The 20,339-nt window shown below is 40.0% G+C and overlaps 1 protein-coding gene across 1 annotated transcript in view; it reads left to right on the forward strand.

Annotated features, from left to right (window-relative positions):
* PTEN (phosphatase and tensin homolog) overlaps positions 1 to 20,339 on the forward strand; it is a 46,288-nt gene that overhangs the window by 24,022 nt on the left and 1,927 nt on the right. The window contains 6 exon segments of the mRNA XM_032191129.1: positions 1,668 to 1,906; positions 7,086 to 7,227; positions 9,670 to 9,773; positions 9,775 to 9,838; positions 9,950 to 10,017; positions 19,471 to 19,695. Of these exon segments, the coding sequence (XP_032047020.1) occupies positions 1,668 to 1,906; positions 7,086 to 7,227; positions 9,670 to 9,773; positions 9,775 to 9,838; positions 9,950 to 10,017; positions 19,471 to 19,695 (842 nt within the window).

Below are 20,339 nucleotides of genomic sequence, written 5' to 3' on the forward strand. Positions count from 1 at the left end.
ATGGAGTACCTGCCCTTTCCTCGAAGTTTGAGACTCTACAGCCTAATATTTCCTAAGGTTGCTTTCTGACTTCTTGTCTGAACCATTGCAGTGCACTCATTTCACCAGTTCCTCATTCAGTCTTTGCAGAAAATCCTGCAGGGTTTGCCTGTGATCCCAAATCTTGGAGAGCATCTTCAATGATCTGTTACTACTTGGGATTTTTCAGGCAGTTATTTTGGGACTTCTTTGTCTCTCCCCTTCACAGGAGCCTTACTGGATGTGGTTAACATAGGAGATGCTGCAAGTCTTTGATTCTGAGTACTTTCCTATTTTAGGGGCTTCTAAATAAATTCCTTTCGCTTATATCTGCTGCAAAAAGTAACATCTGTGTAACTTTGCATGCAATGGTCACTTTGGGTGTCTTTGCATCTTCAAAGTGCAAGAATTTATTTATTGTACATTCATGTTCATTAAGCTTTGCTGCTTCTTTAAGAGAGATTATTCACTTTATCAGGCTTCCATTTTTGGTCTCCTGGGAGATTAAGTGGACAATCTGTACTGCAAGAGAATAAACTGTCCTTGCAGATCCATCCAAAAGGCTTCAGACTTGTGCTACAGTGATTTAGCAGTTCCATAACTTCATACCTCACTTCTGCTCTTTAAGTCCTTGGGGATTCATCAAAAGGAGCCTTGTGTGTATGACAAGAGAGTAGTACTTCTGAAGCAAATACAAACACATGCCAGAAATGAAATGTGTTCATTTTTAGACCAGAAAAGGAAATGGTGTTTCTAGCTGAGAAATTTTATAAATGAACCAGACTTGTAAGGTCCCAAGTCTGTCGCTCAAGAAACGGGTGTGCTTTGAGAAGTGCTGTTCTGACCAAACTAGTACATCTCAATGTAATGCCAACCAGTGTGGCATTATCTGTTGTCTGATTTGATGAGTCAGGAATAGGTTTGTTTTGGGTGCTACTATCTGCCTGTTGCTTATTTTTTGCTCAGAGTGTTTTTTTATTTCCTACATGCTTGCTTGAAATACATACGTATGCACACACATCCACATAAAAAAAAAAAAAAAAAAAAAAAAAGACAACTGCGTTTGATGGTTTCCATCTTAAAACCCATAGGTATTGCAGATGCCTTGCATGAGATTTCTTTTTTGATTACAATTATTTAATATAGAAATTAGTTTTGTTTCTAAACTGCTTGGAGCAAATTCTGAGTGTTTGTTCATGATGTAGAACCAGCCACTCAGAATTCTTGCTGCAAAATTCCTGTCTCTGATCAGTGAGTGAGGTTTGGCCCTGCTTTTTCTCAGCAGGTAGTCTAATTGTTGACCAATGGATTTTCACAAGGTTATTCTTTGTGCCAGTGCACTCTTAAATTCCAGAAAAATAGTGTAAAATAGAGTCTGTGCCACTTGTTTCAGAAGCACTGTGAAATAGTCTAAGATATGTGCTTATGTATTAATAGAGAAATGTCTGTGATGTGTTTAGTGTATAATATGTTTGCACAACAGTGAAAACAAAGCTATATGCTTTATATATATACATATAAGAGTCTTATATAAGAGTTTTTATTTAGAATGTTAATTTTTGTGTGTGCTTGTCCAAAGGTGACACGTCTAGTCGAGCTTGCTGTAGTTTCCTTTTGAGATTTTGGTAAGTTTTTCTTTCTTGTTACAGTTGCACAGTACCCTTTTGAAGACCATAACCCGCCACAACTTGAGCTCATTAAACCTTTTTGTGAAGATCTTGACCAATGGCTAAGTGAAGATGACAATCATGTTGCAGCAATCCACTGTAAAGCTGGAAAGGGACGAACTGGTGTAATGATATGCGCATATTTGTTGCATCGAGGCAAGTTTTTAAAGGCTCAGGAAGCTCTAGATTTCTATGGGGAAGTAAGGACCAGAGATAAGAAGGTAAGTTACTTTATACTTTTCCTGGTTGAGGTCAATTTGAATAGTCAAACCCTTTAAGAAATGCCTTGTAATACCTGATTTCATGCTTAATGTTTAAAGTCTTTAACGTTATTGGATCGGTATAGTCCTTCTTAATACAAAAGCTTTCTTAAGCAGCATAAGAAATTAGCCACAACACTGAAAGTCTGTTTTTTCCATCTCCTGTTCATGATGATCTGGACAGTTTATTTTAAATAGCCTTTTAAATAGCGTTCTGCTGTGTGTAGCATCAAATAGGTGGTTGATGAGTGAACCTTTTCGTTTAGCATTTTCAGCTGAAATGAGAGGATTATTCTAGGTTGTTTTGCCTGAATGGATGAGCCATTCAGTTCCTCAGGTTCTCCCAACTTCTGTGGTGGTGTTCTGAGATGCATAGACATTAAAGTGCTTTTTACAGATGAATATCCCTACTGGAAGAGTATATCCAGTCTGCTGATGGATGCTCCCTTTTCATTAAAAAGCATTGTTAAGGATAGATACTGTCTGCCTCAGAACCTGCTTTGTCAGGGGCGGCCATTTAATTTCTTCTACTTCTGAGGAGTGGGTGGTTGTCATTTCAGAGAAATGATTTTTGTGGCTACAAGAGCTTTCTGTTAAGACCTTGTCAGTGGTGCAGACTGACTTAGCAGTAACTGTTTGTTGGACCTTTTTGGCTTGGTTATGCCTCATTAATGTGAATTAAGTCTTTTTTTCTTCCTGAAACCTTCTCCAAATATAATAACGTGTATGATGCAAGGTCATTTCAACAAGCTTCCCTGCTTATCTTCCATCATTTCCTTGTACATCTCGGTAGAGTGGACCTGGAGAATCATCTCAGCAAGCCAATTTCAACCTATTGAAGTACCGAGCTCTCTGTGTTCCTGTAATATTTGCATAAAGTATTAATTTTGCAGTGTGTAGACCTTTAAGTGGAGTTTTGTGTTTGAAGGCTCTTGAGAGCTGAAGTATCACATAAGGAATTTTAGGATTTGGCTGTTGATTCATTAGAAGGAGCAAATGAACTCCTAGTTTGCTGTTCTTAGGAGATGGAGCTGCTATTCCATGTTCTGCTTTAGAAGATAATTGTGGTATGATACTAGAAAGAAGACAGCGTAAAGGTTTCCCATCACAGCTTCATGGGAGTTGGTAAGAAGGCATTATAGTGAATAGGAATAAGCTGTGTGATGAATAAACAATGTAGACTGCTCTTACTGATAAGAATTATCTAGAGCCAGCTAAAATGACATGAAAATCACAAACCTCAACAAATATATGGTGAAGTGTACTGTACCTCAGTTTCCTTTTTGTATGAAGAGGGTGGTATTTCTGTGTGTTACTGTTTGGAGGATAAGGTCAGTTAACTGTTCATTAGTACCTCAGCGGTCCCTCTGGCGTGTTTGAGGTAGCAGAGGGTTTAGTAAACAGGAATAGTGAGAGCCTTGTTTAGCTTCCCTGTAAATACTGTCTATAACCAGGAACTTTGTTTTGGTTTCAATGTCTCTTCTGGAAGAGTTGATTTTTCCCAGCTCCACTTGAGCCTGGTTATTTTTATTTGGACTGTGGGCAGTATGTGATTCCCATGATTGTAACAGTAGCGTGTGTAAGCAGGTATTCTAGGGTAGGTTCTGGGAGCTTTGTCTTCCCTTTCGGCCAGTGTTTCAGTATTGCATGCCAAATGCTGCTCTAGTACTTGACACTTCACCACACCTTTATATATTTGACTTCCTGAACTCAAAGTAATTGAGACATCAAAGGAGCTGCTTGCACCCAGGGACAAGAAACTTTTTGTTGTTGTTGCTGGGCCAAGACATGCATGATAAAGGAAAACTGGCTTTAATTAGGTACCATATTTTCTTTAAAGCAAGCACAAGGTATGCACCTTTTGTATAGCTACTCAGAATAGTACAACTAAAATCACTGTAGCCATTAATGTGCATGGCAAAGTGAGTCTCAAGAGGGTTTAGTCCATGCTGGCAGGAAGTGTGAGTCTAATTGCAAGAGGAAGTATGACTAATTGGTCAAGAGGACAACCCCCGAGTACTTTTGTAGCAAGCATTTCCCAAGTGCGTGATGGCACAAGCAGCTTCGCGGAAGCATTTGCAACATCCAGTGAGAGTTGTAGATTAAGCTGACAATTCCTAGAGAGTCTGCTGATGTACTGTTTGTCCTGGGAAAGGTAGTGGGGAATAAGACATGGCAGAGCTTGAGTATAAAAGGTTCTTTCTCACCTAAAAGTGATTTTTTTTCATATAAGCTGCCTCATTCAGCTTCTGTAACTCATCATGGGAGGGATCCTTTTTTAGAAGGAGAGAATGGGAAAGATTACAAGGCACTGGATAAAAAATAGTCTGGTCACCACCAATGTAGTAGAACAGCACTGTTTCCTTTCCCTTTAAACTAAGGGAGATACTGTTCTCTGGAATTTGATAAATAATTATGGTTGTCCAGCCTGTTTTCAGAACTGAGGAAGAAGTCAGTCCCAAAATAAGTCTTCTAAAAAAATGCTGCTGCTTCCACAGTTTGAACTGGTTAGCTTATCACCTCTTTTTTCCTTAAGATGGATACTGAAATACTACTGTGATGATGAAGACTGACAACTGTAGGTTCCTACAGCTGGAACTTTCTATTTATTCCCACATCTTCTGTGAAGGGTTTTATGATGAGGATAGTCTCAGAAGGAAGCATGGTCTACTTAATGAATAGTTATCAGCTGGGAACAACTAATCAAATGCCTGGGCTGGAGATGATCCATTAAAGAGCATTCTTTGACCTTCATATTGTTGTATTTGAGGAAAAACTCCTAATAGTGGTGATAGCAGCAGTTAAATGTAACTGAACAGGAAATAAAAAACAATTACTTTCTGCGAGGAAGTCTCAGAATGATTTTTTCAGCAGGTAGGTATCCAATGTCTGATGTGTCATAGCTGATCAGTTATGAAGGCTCAGGTGACAAGCTCTACTAAACCCGATGCCATAAGCTTAGTCTGATGCTGCAGATTTAATATTGCTTTGAAGTAGGACACGTTATTGAAGTGACCGTGGGAATATTATTTCCAAAACTGTTTCTTCTTCATAATGCTGCCCATGCTACAGTGAGAGGAAAACCACGAGGCAGCAGCTTATAATTCTGGTGACAACTACACAGCTCAGCACTATCTTGAAGCTCTGTCTCAGGGACTAGGGGAGCTTATTGGATGCCCATGAGGAAAAAAAAAAAAGTTGATGGGGGTTGGTGTGAAATACAAGCAGCTCAAGGAGAAAGTGCTTAAACTGCTTCCCTGTTCTTTATTCTTCCTTGGATAAATGTAAGTGGGGATTGATCCTACCTCTCAGAATATTACCTTGTTATGAAAGAATTCTTTTTGAAAGCAAACCTTTGAAAAATGAGTAATTTTCTGTTCCCTTTCACCGTGGCTGATTCTGAGGATCTCAGGGTAAAGGCTATGTCTCTGGGGAGCAGAGATCTCAGATTTGCCTTCTTGGCTGAGAACTGTTTTTGCTTTGAGATCACCTGTCACTTTAGCCATGTAAGTGGCTCTGTTCCCATCATTCTGGACCCATTCCTAGTTGCCTTGGTAAGGTGTGCTGTGCTTTCTTAGTACGGCTCATCCTTTATGGCATGGAGAAGCTATGAGCAGAGAAGGGAGGCATTTTTTCAGCTGTAAGGCTTTCTTCTAGTTGGCAGTGTCGACAAATTACTAATGCTTTGCTCTGACACTGGGATTTTCTCAAGCGTGAAGCTCAGATTCCAATAAAGCAAACTTGAAAGCTCCCTTAAGGAGCGGGTCTGATAACTACCAAGGTGACATCTGAAACGAGAAGTAGAAGGCTACTTAAGAAGGCAGTTGTACAAGTCCTATAGGGAAAAGCCTTTTGTGTGATTTTTAAGCAGCTGAAGTGGTGTAACTCTCAACATTTTAAAATAAAGGCAGGAAGATAGCCAAGTATTCTGGCTATCTTTAGCCTTATGGTTGTTGTGAGGTGAAAGGAGATGTTAGAACTAAGTGTTTATAGATGCACTGTGTTGTGGACTTCATGACTAAAATGCTCACAGATTCATATATGAAACCTTCTGTTATTTCCAGTTTATTGCAATTTCACATTGTTTTAATAAGAAGTGTACTTAATGACGCAGTTGCAAGTATATGGTATGGCCTGTTACAAAACTTTATGCGTTTTCTAAATTCAATTTGTTTTCATCTTTATCATTTCCTCTTGAAAACAGTACCTATAAGAGCTTTGAAACTATTTATTGAAGTTTAAGAATTTTAGAAATAGTAATAAAAGTTTATTTAAAAAAAAAATTTATTGGTTATATGGTCTCAAAAGTAAGGGTTTGCTTCAGAGTTTGTATAATTCATTTGAGAAGTTCTTCATTTAACAATTTGAACCATCTAGGCCCATATTAATGAAACTTTCCACTTTTGATTTTCAAAATGCATTTCTGAAATGTCTTTAATAGAAGGTAGTGTCAGTCATTAGTACAGTGATATTAGCAAACCAAAGAAGAGTCCTCTGAAACTGCTGTAGAAAAGTAATCCATGTACTGGTGCTTAAAAATTATAGGGGCCTCCTCACAGTGATGCTGGAAGTCTGTCACACACAGTCTTTGAGGGCTTTATGTTCAAGATTTGGAAAAGGTTGCATTCTTTACCTTGCTGCTTGAGATGGATGCTAGGAGATACCTACAAAAGTAGCTGGAGAAACCAGTCAAAAGTAGCTGGAGAACCAGTCAAGTGAAAGAGATGTGGACAAATGACTGGGGAAAAATGGGATGTGCCCACGGGCTGTTACGTTTTCGCTGTTTTTTAAGCCAGTTAGTTGGACCAGGCTCCAACTAACTTTCTAGTCGCAAGAAAGAAATCCCTGTGGGTTGTTAGGAGCTACTAAAAAGCTGTAATGATGGTTTCTGTGATGGAGCATTCCCCTGCTTTTGAGTTACTACCAGCAAGGGTATTTTACTCTGTGCTAGTCTCCAGCCTAACTGCCAAAGATTTGCTCAGCATAAAAAATGGTGGTTTATTCTGTGTACTTTTGCTTACCTTATCATTCGTGGTTTATTCATCTTTAGTTAAATCCCAAGATAGTACGCAGGAGCCTTGTTAGTCACTGCTAGCAAATGGTCTGGATGCTTTTTGACATATATTTTTCCTTTGTTTAGGGAGTAACAATTCCCAGTCAGAGACGCTACGTGTACTATTATAGCTACCTGTTAAAGAATCACCTGGATTACAGACCAGTGGCACTGCTGTTTCACAAGATGATGTTTGAAACAATTCCCATGTTCAGCGGTGGAACTTGCAGTAAGTACCCAGTGCTACATTATTCTCCATTAGCTCGTGTAAGAAAACAAGGCAGCATTTGAACTTGACTTTAAGTCACTTGTGTGATGCCAAGCAGCTATGCTGTAAGTTACCATTCTGATATGTGATGTGAACGGCAGCACATCTTAAAGGATGACAAGACCATATTTAAATACCAAACTTTCCAAAATCTGCTGTTAGTGTGGTCTATTCATTTTTATCCTCCAAGGTATAGTTTAGTTGAGGTCTGTGACAGAGTTGTATGACCATTTTACTATAATTTTTAAATTGGGAAATACGTAACTGTTTAAAGCTAAATAGTGATACCATATATATATATATATATATATATATATATATATATATATAAACGTGTATATATATATATATATATATATATATATAAACGTGTATATGTACGTGTGTGTGTGTGTATATATATACACACACCACACACATACGTACATATACACGTTTAGGTATTTGTTCCTTTTTTAAAAAAGCCATTTTTTTAAAATATAGCAACTCTTGGGAAACATGAATTGCTGAAAAACATTGTTCAATGGCAAGTTGGCTTCAAGTGATGTTATTCTTCCCATGATGGTTTCAAAAAAAAAAGTCAGCTCCACTGGGTACATATCTAATTAACTGTGAAATAAATTTTTCTTTATTTAAAGACTTACTAAATATTATATATACACCTGTAAATGAATAATGTGGGTTGCTGGTGTGCAGTATGTTAGCAAGGAACAGCAGATTCCTTGAAACTTTCTAGTGTAAGTACATATTTACTTCTGTCTTCCTGTGGGTTGTGTTTCAGAGCAGGAAGTACCTGACGTTGCGTGTTCATTTTTTGTTACAGTGGAAATGTTTTTTCTAATGGTTTTGCTATGGGGATTAATGTGTAATTAATTCCAGTGCCTCTTGCGGCTCTGATTTAAATTGCACTATTAATGTTGTTGTAAGACAGTACCTGAACACAATGCACATAAGAAACAATCTAGCAGCTTGTCAGGCTAGCTGTATTTACAGGAAGAGGAGGAGGAAAGGAAGAGCCAGTGCCAGAAAGCCTCTGTCTCTGCAATAGTGGTGTGGAGGTCACAGATTCTGCATTTTCTCCTTATTCAGTGTTTTGGATAACTATTACTTGTAAAATCAAGTTACATGAAGTATGAATCGTTTACATGAGCATTAACTTGTTTGGCCGTATCAGGTTGTTAGCATGCTGTTTTCACTGTAGGATGCTGAGACGAATATTTGCTAAGCATATAAGTGGACAGTACTTACCAACTTGAACATCTTCGTGTACTGCAACAATTTGTTTCTGTGGAGATTTCAGTGATTTTTCAGAATGTGAAAGCAATGATGTTGTGCTCTTTAGTGGTGTATCTACTGTGATAGTACTAATTTTACCAATATATGGTATCTTTCAATCTTAATTCTGTCATCTTCCTTCTGTTTTGAAGTCTCAGACTGAGCAGAGCCATGTCTCTTGGGCAAAAAAAAAAAAAAAAAAAAAAGGGTTTCACAGTGCTGAGGATTTGAGAGAGATAAGTAAGTGTTATGGATAGGCTGTTCAGCAAGATAGTGTGGGTATGCTTGGTAGAGATTCCCACAGCTCCACTGTGGTGGTTTCTGCATTGCCGTGAAGTCTGAGGCAGATATGGTTTGGTGCGTGTTGTCTAGAGAGCAGGCTACATCTGCTGTTAATGGAAAATCAGGAGTAAATGCAGAAGGATTTTGTTGAATAAATTTCATTTAATATTTATGGCTTTCATACTAGTTTTCGTTGGCAACTTCCAAATTGCATTTGCTTAGGCTGCACCAGAAAACCCTCACAATTTCAGCTGTTACCTTATTTGAGAAAGCTATGCTATAGCTGGCTCTGTTTTGTGGTGGTGATTTACAGGACAGACTTACGGTCTGCATCTGTATAGTCTGTTGTTGGTGCAGATTGGTTTGTGTATTAAAGTTAAATTTTGTCCTTGTTTTTGTTTGTGTAACAGTTCTGTTTGTGTAAGAACAGAAATCTGTTCTGACACAAACATCTAACACAAAAAAATCTGATCTGACATGACTGCCCACTCTACAATGTGAAGATGAGACAAAAGAGAACAAAACCCCTCAGTTATATCCATGTAGTATAGAGATGAGAAGGAATGTGCAAGGAAAAATCAAGTAGTAGTTACTATCTGTAGTCATTATATATTAAAAAGAAACAGCAACTTTTCATGAATCCTATGGTTGCCTGAGAATATTGCTACAAAGTATGGAAATCTGTCATTTCCAGTGGTATCCAGTAAGGTTTTTTATTGCCCTGACTCTTGCAAATACTTAACTTCCAAAGTGCTGTAGGTTATTATTATGGTCCTGGTTTTGTTGTTGTTGTTTTTACACTTAAAGGCATTTCTTGCAAAGTGACACTCTTTTTTTGCCATGCAGATCCTCAGTTTGTGGTGTACCAGCTAAAGGTAAAGATATTCACCTCCCCTTCAGGACCCTCAAGACGTGAAGACAAGTTTATGTACTTTGAATTCCCTCAACCTTTTGCCGGTATGCGGTGATATCAAAGTGGAGTTTTTCCACAAACAGAACAAGATGTTTGAAAAAGGTTGGTTTTTCTTGTTTTTCTGGAAAATGTTGTTGGACCGATGCTGATGCAGGACTAGGATTTTGTCTATTTTTCAGTGATGTGTAATTGCTGTATTTAATTCTTTTCTAGTTTTCCCAGGTAGAGAATCTACCACAAATGAAAGATGGATATTTAAGTCAGTGAAATTAAGTACAAAGGTTAGATAAAAGTTATGCTGGATATGTTTTGCAGTAGTTTGGGTAGTAGTGAGCAATCTGATTGAGGAAGAAACGTTCTCGTTCTAAAAAATAGACTTGCATACTGAGCAAGTTAACTCCAGCTGTTTTCTTCACTAAATTTTCTTAAGGTTTTAGCAGGCACAGAAGATCTTGTCTGTGTGCTGTTGGCTGATTTCTATCCATCTGTCAAATTTGGTTGAAGTTTCGAGATAATTGAGTTCCTACACACTTTGTGAAAATCTCTGCAATCTATTCAGCCATCTTTTGAGTTCATACTGCAGTGTTTTGTTCAGCTGCAACGCCTTGACATCAGACATTTAGAGAATTCACTCAGAACAGAGAATTTTATTAGTATCTCAGTTGTGGGGAAAAAAAGTAATCTTGAACTTACTATGGCACCAAAATCGATGACTTCTTAAAGATAAATGTCTCATTGATTCTGGTGCTTGTGGAACTAGTTTGCGTCTACTTAAGAGAAGGGTAGGAATGAAATCTTGATCTAAATACTAACTTTGTATTTACTACAAAAAAAAAATCTGATCTTTATGAATAGTTGTTTACAGTTTAAGTTATAAAAACTTAAGAGAATTCTTTGAGCAAATCTTGTGTACAGGCAAAACAAAAAATGAGAAAAAACTACAGTGGATTGGGAGACAAAACATAAGTGATAAGATGATAGCCTCCTAACTGTGCGTGCAGGGTCTACCTATTAGCATGCATGTGTATTACACATCTATTTAGTTCATGGGTTTGTTCAGTTACAAGGTACAGTTAACTAGTATAATGATAATTTTTCAGTAGCTAGAAATATCCTCTTCAGCTGTCTGCAAAAGTTTGAACAGTTTATTAATAGGAATATTTTCTTCTGCTGCTTGTTTAACCAGATGTCTTAATTGTTCAGTGCAGCTGTGCAAGACAGAACTGTAAAATAAAGTATTTGGCAAATTGTAATGTCTCATTTTAGACATTAAAATTATTGATGCTTAAAGCTTCAGTGCACAAGAGAAAGTTTTGAAAGGAGCACCCAGATTAGTTCTGTGGCTAGACATGAGGAATACAAGGAGGAGATGAAACGAAACCCAAACATCTGAGTCAAGGTCCTGTCTTATCTGGTCTCTGTTCTATCTGAACTGGGAATTGTGGTTTCTTTACTGTCTTTGGTAATATGTGGATTGCAAACAGACTTCATCAAAAGCATTGTGCTGCATTTCCCAGTCCCCAAGTAAGCTTTCATAACACCAATTCATAGTCCTGCTGGATCTTGGGTATGTAGCACCCAGATCATATTCCTGCATTTGTTTTACCTCTACAGAGAGCACTGAGATCCAGTGACAGCATAAACTACATGTCTTCATTGTCACATATGACTTCTGTAGTATAAGTTCAGTCTTCAAGAATATGTAGAAAAGTTTATAGAATTGTCTACAGAAATGTAGCAAGCACGTTACTGTACTGTAGTTTCATTTCAGAATGTTGTGTCAGCTGTGATTTCACTATTCTAGGTCTGTGGACTACAGACAGTGTGAAGGTGCTCCTTTTCTCAGTGTTCTTGGACAGACGGAGCTAAGAAATGCTGAGATTTTGAAAGCTGTTCTTTCTACATCTGCAAGCTTCCTGAGATAGGAATGGTCTCTTCTCCAGACAAAAGTCTTTTGTAAAGAAATCACCTTGATAATCTGCTTTCAAAATGTGTTGAACATAATGTTTAAATATCCTCAACCTTGTATAAGAATTCAGGCCAAAATAAAGTAGGTGTACAGTAGTTAAATAGTTCTGATAAGGCCACCTCTGCTAGCTCTAGTGTAAATGAGCAGAAAAATTCAGGACATCTGTCTGGTGTAAGCATCCTAGTCTGTTTTATGAAATCACTGCTGAGTTCTTGGTATTGAGAATTAGTGAAATATTCCATCTCTGATGTTTGCTTTGGCACCGGGGATAGTCCCTTCCACATGGTCCCTCTGACACTGTTATGTAAAGTGACTAAGATGAGAATAGGCCAAAGGTGAATATTAGTGGCTGAAAACCTATCCTGGTGCAAATTTGAACACTTGTTTCTGTACAAATGTTTCACATCTGTGAAAACCCCTCTGTATGAGAGGTAGTGAAGCCCTTTTTCCTCTTCTAGATAAGTTGACTGTGTATTGTTTTTACTCAAAACCCGAAAAGAGGAGGCCCTCTGGTGTGGGGATTTATTGCAGACTTACCACCCTCTGGAGTGGATCACCTAAGCTACGAGGAGTAGCTTAATAGGAATTACAGTATCGTATCTTTCAAAGATTCTGGCTTACTCAGACATGTTTATGGAAGCTGTAATTACAAGTCTGCTGCCCATCACTGGTTCTTTTTCTTGCAAGGTTTCTTCTTAGCAGATTTATAGGTAGTTGCTAACAAATTTTCTTGCACACGTTGAAAGTTATCACAGTATCTGCTGCTGCTGCTGTTCCATGTGGGCACCGGTGATGCAGTCAGGAGCACTCTGAGGAGTAGCAAGAGGGATTATGGAGCCCTGGGAAACACAGTTAGGGAATCAGGAGCGCAAGATAGTTTTTTAATCCAAAAAGGGGAGGGGATTGAAAGGGCCAGTCGAATCTGGCAAATCAACAGATGGTTACAGGACTGGTGCCACATATGGGTTCATCTGCCTAGACCATGAGACTTGCTTTGAGAAACCTGGTCTGCTGGGTCTACCTGTCAGAGAAGGGAAAGAGCATTTTTGGTCATAGGATGCCAAGTTGGTGAAGAGGTCTTAAACTGGAGTTGCTGGGGGAGGGAAAACTTCAATCCATCCTGTTCCTCCCTGTTTGATGCTGGAGTCAGGATAGATGCCCAGAGCTTGGAGAAGGATCATAGGTCAGCAGTGAGAACACCTGAAGAGCAGCACAAAGGAATTCAGCCAGTAAGTCAGGATCCAAACTTATGCAGGAGCCAAAACTTAAATGTCTCTATGCTATGCATATAGCATGGGGAATAAACAAGAGAGTTAGAGATGCCTCCCCTGCCTGCAGGGCTGTGACTTTTGCTGGCATTATGGTGATGTGGTGGATGGCCCCTATACTTGGAATTGTTAGCTGGAAGGATACAGACTCTTTAGGAAAGACAGGCAGGGGAGGCGAGGAGGGGACATCACCCTCTGTCAGTGTGAGTGGTTGCAGTGCCTTGGGCTCTGCCTGGGGATGGATGAGGAGCTGACAGAGCTGATGGGTCAGGATTACAGGGAGGGCAAGGACAGGGGACACTATAGTGGGGGTCTGCTAGAGGCCACCTGACAAAAACCCTGGGAGGAAGAGGAGCCCAAAAAAGCTGCTTAATATTTGAGAGCCACCTCCACCAAGCTCAGGAGTGATGCATCCCAACAGAGGAAGTCAGGCAAATATGCCGAGAGGCCTGCATGGATGAACAAGGAGCTCCTGGCCAAACTCAAAGAGGAAAAGGAGGCCTGCAGAAGGTGGAAGCAAGGACATAGCCTGGGAAGGATACAGAGACATTGTACAAGCAGCCAGGGATCAGGTTAGGAAAGCCAAAGCCCTGTTAGAATTAAATGTGGCCAGGGACATCAGGCACAACAAGAAAGGCTTCTATAGGTACATCAGTGATAAAAGGATGATTGGAAAATTGTGAGCCCTCTCTGGAACAGAACAGGAGATCTAGTTACCTGGAAATAGAGGAGGCTGAGGTACTCAGTGACTTTTTTTTGCCTCTGTCTTCACTGGCAAGAGCTCCAGCCACATGGCCCAGGCCCCAGAAGGCAAAGGGCAGGAACTGGGAGAACGATGATGAATTGTCCATTGTAGGAGAAGGTTTGAGACCATCTAAGGAACCTGAAGGTGCACAGGTCCATGGAACCAATGTGATGCATCCATGATTCTTGAGGGAACTGGTGGATGTAGTTGTTACACCACTGTCCGCATTTGAGAAGTCATGGTGGTCTGCTGAAGTTCCCACTGACTGGAAGAGGGGGAAACACAGACCTCAATTTTTAAAAAGGGAACAAAGGAAAATCTGTGGAACTACAGACCAGTCAAGTCTCACCTCTGTGCCTAGCAAGATCATGGAGCAGATCCTCCTGGAAACTCTGCTAAGGTACATGGAAAATAAGGAGGTGACTGGTGACAGACAGCGTCACCTACAGCAAATGGTGCCTGGCAAATCAGGTAGCCTTCTACAGTGGGGTTACAAAATTGGTGAATAGGGGAAGAGCACCTGACATCATCTACCTTGACTTGTGCAAAACCATTGACCTGTCCCAGTGATATCCTTGTCTCTACGTTGGAGAGCTGTGGTCTGATGGACGACCACGCGGTGGGTGAGGGAATTGCTGGATTGGTCGCACTGAAAGATTTGCAGTTATACAGCTTGATGTCCAGGTGGAGACCAGTGACGAGTGGTGTTCCTCAGTGGTGAGCATTGGGACTGACGCTTTGTCTGTGACATGGACACTGGGATGGAGTGCACCCTCATCAAGTTTGCTGGTGGCACCAAGCTGCGTGGTGCCAGTCGACATGCTGGAGGGAAAGGGGGATGCTATCCAGAGGGACTTGCACAGGCTTAGAAGTGGCCTGTGCAAACCTATGAGTGTTCAACAACGCCAAGTGCAAGGGTCCTGCAGCCTGGGGCCAGGGCAAGTCCCAAACACAAACACAGGTCTGGGCAGAGAATGGATGGAGAGCAGCTCTGAGAAGGACCTGGGGGTGTTGGTGGATGAGAAAGCTCAACAAGGGCCAGCAATGTGTGCTTGCAGCCCAAAAAGCCAACTGTACCCTGGGCTGCACCCAACAGCAGTTGTGGGTGGCAGGGTGAGGGAGGTGGATTGTCCCCTCTGCTCTGCTCTCATGAGACCCCACCTGGAGCTCTGCATTCAGCTCCTCGCCCCCAACATAGGAAGGAGATTGAGCGTTGGACTGAGTCCAGAGGAGGGCTATGAAGATGATCAAGAAGCTGGAGCACCCCTTATTGTGAAGACGGGCTAGAGCTGTGGGCTGTTCAGCCTAGAGAAGAGAAGGCTCTGGGAAGACCTGGTAGTGACCTTCCAGTACCTAAAAGGGGCTACAGAAAAATCTGGGGAGGGACTCTTTGTCAGAGTGTAGTGACAGGCCAAGGGTCATGGGTTTAAACTAAAAAGAGGGTAGACTTAGATTAGATTAATTATAACTAGATTAGTAAAATCTTTACTCAGAGGGTGGTGATGCACCTGGAACAGGTGACTTAGAGAATTGCGGCTGTCCCTTCCCTGGCAGTGCTCAGGGCCAGGCTGGATGGGGCAGCCTGGTCTGGTGGGAGGTGTCCCGGTGCATGGCAGGGGTGTGGAATTATATGACCTTTATGTCCCTTCCAATGCAAACACTTCTGTGATTCTACTGGTTTAAAGAAAACTTGGGGCAATTGCTTCTAGGGAACACTGAAGAATGACTCTCTGAAATGTCAGAAGACAACAGTTGATCCGAAAAATGGTACGAGTTTCATCAGTTCCATCATAATGCTAGCCTGGAACAGCTTGAAACATGTTCTTTATCTTCTGATTGCTGGATAGGCATCTCCATCCTAATCTGTTGCTGCAAAATGATTAAGTGCCTGTTGTGTCTCTGCAAAATGAAACTCCCATGAGGATATGGGAACCCCTTGGATGATGGCTTAAATGATCTGGGGTTTGGATCTCAATCTGCAGTTTAGAGGCAAATATCAACTCTAGAGTGAGGCATATTTTTCTTTCAGCTGAGAACTGAGAACTTCAAGAAACTCCAAGGAAGGTAGGGGTTATATGTGTTACCTGTCAGAGTATTGTATGTCAGAATATTTGTGATTAAATCAGCTTTTGACCAGGTGTCTGATACTGCATTGTAGATTTATGATGCGATACTTAGTTATTGGGAAAGAAATATACCTGAGATTTTTAAGGGCAAATTCCTGTGATGTACTAGAAGTTGAACGCAAATACATTAAAAAACTAAAAAGCCATACAACACACGCAAAAAAAACAAACGAAAACCTAGCTAATACTCTTTTTCAGAAGCCTCTTTTTATTAGTATTCCTGTGAGCACTTGTTCTGATACTCGCATTTTGGTACATAAAGCCCAAGTTCTGTTCATGTTTTAATTTTTTAAAATCCCTCTCTTTGGCCCATCCTATGTCAATTTTTTTCATGGTCTTGTATTAAATATCTTGGAGCTTGCCACTTTAGCTGAAGCTGACAGAATCCTCACTTTGAGTAATGGGTTTTGCTTTCCAGCGAAAACAGGAAAGTTATCAGCCATACAGAGGTAATTCCCAAAAGCTTGATCAAGTCTTCCCTCAAGTTGAATGGCTATACAATGTTCTAGTACCCATGAACTTAGTTGATTAAGCTAGTTTAGCTAGTGTAGCAGTGGACGGAAGGAGAATAAACTTGATGTTTAAAAAGCTGGAGGGAGATGAAAAGAGTAAATAACCAGCTCAGGGAAGTTATATTGTTTCGTTCTCTGCACCTGAAGACCTCTGTGCAAATTTACCCAAAAGGAGACGAAGTAGAAGATACCTGGTGAGAAGTTTTTGTCTTGTCTTCTCCAGGCTGTATTCAGTAGTGTGCTGAAGTCCTGCAGTTGCTTGTTCAGGCTGGCTTTTATATACCAAATATTATTTTCTGGTTCTGCTCCACTATCAAGCTTAAAAACTAAGACGTGACAAGACCATTCCTTCTGGCCTCTTGCAAGCCATTTCGTGTTTGCATCCAGTGGCCTTGTTTGCTTGGCACTGTTTTCCTCCAAAGCTGCTTCAGCACTGTAGGTATAAGCCATTTTTCTATTTTTTCCATTCATTGTGTTGCAGTGTCATCAGCTTCATCCTCTCCTCTGCTTGACCTCGGCTGGGAGGTGGTGTGGTACTAGAGGACCAGCACTGAAGTACATTGCTGCTTTTGCATTGTGGTTTTGAAGAATGATGCAGTACTACCATCACCCACCTACAGAGAGGTGGATCTCCTTTAGCTCTGGTCAGGCATGGAAATGCACTTTCTTTGTATCTTCTCTGGAGTTACAACTCTCCATCAGAATGAGGCTGCGGGTGGTATGTCCAATTGCTTACTGAGCTGCTAGAAACATCAGCCACAGCTTGCTTCTCCTACGTTGTATCACAGAACCTGGACTTCCAGTCCTTCCTGTTCTGTAGCTGGAGGGCTGATGTCCTTGATCTTTCTGTTTTGACCTGAACTGGGTATTTTGGTTTGAGCAGGAGTGGTCATCTCCTTGGATGACTATGTATCTTCTTGGGGATTCATCTTCAGAACCCAGGAGGAATAATGGACCGAGTTATCCTGAAGACTTAATGAGGATTTTGCCTAACTGCCACTTTTCTTCATGAGGCATTATGAGGAGTAAAACCTTCTTTTCCAGGACATTAATCTTCTACTTCCAGACCCCAGGGTGGGATGTTTTTAAGACTGTATATGAGGTAGCATTAGTGAAGAAGAGGGTGCTAAGTGTTTGAACAGGCTGGGCCTGTCAAGAACCTGCTGATTGCTGTAATTGAATGGATGGGCTCCAACAATACTTCCTAATAGATGATGACATGACCGGGACTTGGTGTCAGTGCAAACATCTATCAGCCTCCCCAAGACAACTGTAATCATAGTATGTTAGTTCTGATAAATTAGATACTGGTGTGTCAAAGTGGATAATTGCTTAACTACAAGAAGTGCTTCTGGCTGACATAACTCAACTTTACCTTTCCCCCTTCACTTCCTTAAAGATATGGGGTACCTCATAGGTGGCCTTAGAAGCACTAGCTGGCAACTTTTTTTTGTATATTTTACCCTAGAGTACTGAAAATGGGGCTACTGAACTTTGGTGGGGAATGCAGATAGTTGTTTCATCAGACACCTTTTAATTCCAGTGTTTGCGTGCTTAAACGTTTTTATTAGTTTGTGAGGAAGAGAGCATAAGAAAAGCAGCAGCTCTTCCCAGTGCCACAGAGAGATGTGATGATTTACTGTGCCCAGTTGCTTTCAATCTGGGAAGCATGCTCATATGATGTGCACTAGAATCCCTTCTTGTATCACCTCTGATGCCCATCCACTTCCAGCAAAGGTGTTTAGCAGGGAAGACCCTCAATTTTCCTATAAGAATTAGAATTAGATCTCTCCAGTAAACTAAACATGTGAAGTAGATTAGAAGGATTTGCTTTCCTGTTCTGTTCTGTATAACATCAAAATATTTTAGATTCTGGTATGTGTTATCTCCTTTTTTTTCCTTTCCCTTCTCATGTCCCACCACCTTTAACAGAAATGCAGAAATTTTGGCTATTGTGGGAAGGCTAGCTATTTGCATTTTGGATCTTTTGCCTTAAAATTCAAAACAGAGTAAAATAGAAGGTTCCATTTGTAAAGAGGAACTAAACGTAGCTCAGGGCTTCACATAGAGAAGTGCTTAGTGTGCTAGTCAGAACCAGCCTATTAATGGTATCTGATTGTGGAAACACCTACATTTGACTGACAAAAGTAGCACAAGAGCATTCAGAGCTATCCTACAGCTGAGAGTGTAAAGGTTGATGTTCCTGGATGTATTTTCAGGGATTGTCTAGCCCAGAGCAGAACATTCCTTTCTGCAGGTTCTGTAGTATATACGTAGACAGGCACAACAGCCCTGCTGGTCATAACGATGGATGTAATGTACTGGCTGCTATCAGCTAGTTAGTTCTCCAGTGACTTTTTAAAATCACTGGTACATCTGTATTTTGCCTTTGTACATATGTACATAGATACCTGTTGCAGTGTTACAGTGGATAATCTGACAACGTGCCTTTCCAGATAACTGTTGATGGTCATCTATCAAGTTCTGCTTCTAGTTAAAGATTTCCTTTTGTGTAAAAGAACAGCCCCTTTCAGAGTATTACTGCTCTTAGCACTGGGCTGCAAGCATCTGACTGTTACAAACCATCTCCATAAAAGAATAATGAATACGCTGTAGGAGTTCTGTATTGTGGGGTGTCTTTGCTCAATCTTAACTATTCAGTATAAAAATAAAGAAAAACATGGTTATGAAGGGAGCTGGTGGTGGAATAGTCAACCTATGCTGGTTTGCACAGGTTGACTATTAAGTTTGGCTATATCTTGGCCAAGGTATGAGAAGAAAATGTCTCTGTGCCTTGTGATTGGAGGTTTAACACTTGTTTAATTGTCATCTGCTTTTTTTTGTAGGTATGATTGTTTTTAAAACTGCCTTTTATAAGGAGTCACTTCAAAAAGCACAAATGGTTAAAATTTAGTTTAAAGCAGAGTTTTGCATATTGTCTAGAAGAACTGGTGAAAATGTCTTTGCGTGCAATGTAACCAATGATGTGCTGTTGTTCAAACAAGTTTCATTTGATATTACTGATTTGTTTTTGACCAGTTCATGATGTTAGTCAAATTAATATGCTGCTGGAGAATATTAAAGCAAGCTTGTTCTTTGTTTTTCCTCCCCTAGGACAAAATGTTTCACTTTTGGGTAAATACATTCTTCATAGGACTGGATGAAAATTCAGACAAAGTAGAAAATGGAAGTCTAGTTGCAGATCAGGAACTTGATGGTATTTTCAGTACAGAGCGCTCAGATAATGATAAGGAATATTTAATCCTTACATTAACAAAAAATGATCTAGACAAAGCAAATAAAGACAAAGCCAACAGATATTTCTCTCCAAACTTCAAGGTCAGTATATATTTAATGTAAACAAAGCTGGAAAGCTGCATGAAGTTGTCTCATTTGTTTGTCTTGCTTTATGGAGGAACCGTTTTAAACTGTTGTCTGTAGAAATGTAATGTGTGGGTTTGCCACTATTTTGCAAAAGTTCTAGGTATTAAAATTTATCTGCTTTCCAAGGAAGTCAATAGAAGGTGTAAGGTTTTTTTTTTGTTGGTTTTTTTTTTTTTTTTGCAAAGCTGATGAGAAACTGGGAGAAAATGCTTATTTTTTTTTTTTAAGTATTTATTTAACCTTTTAGAAATGAGTAGTAAGAAACCCAGAGACCCAGGCAGCAGTCTTTCCTGTACCTGCTGCGTTGCAATTAGCTATGTGTAATTCCTGAGTCAATTTACAGAGGCACCCACTTCATGAGAATACTTTATGACCTAACCTGAGTTCAGCTTTGAGGAATGTAAACCAATGCCAATGCTGTTGCAAAATGAGAAGAGCATTTTAAAGAAATCTGATGTTGTCTGGCTTGCTTATAAAATATAAGTAGTACTTAATTGAAGGTAATTATCATAGTTACCTGAATGCTGCATGGATTAGACTTTAACATAAAAAAGTCACTGGTTATAGTGTTGAAAAAGTATTTTATTCATTCCTGTGCA

The sequence above is a fragment of the Aythya fuligula genome, chromosome 7 (genome assembly GCF_009819795.1).
Source record: "Aythya fuligula isolate bAytFul2 chromosome 7, bAytFul2.pri, whole genome shotgun sequence".
NCBI classification, from domain to species: Eukaryota; Metazoa; Chordata; class Aves; order Anseriformes; family Anatidae; genus Aythya; species Aythya fuligula.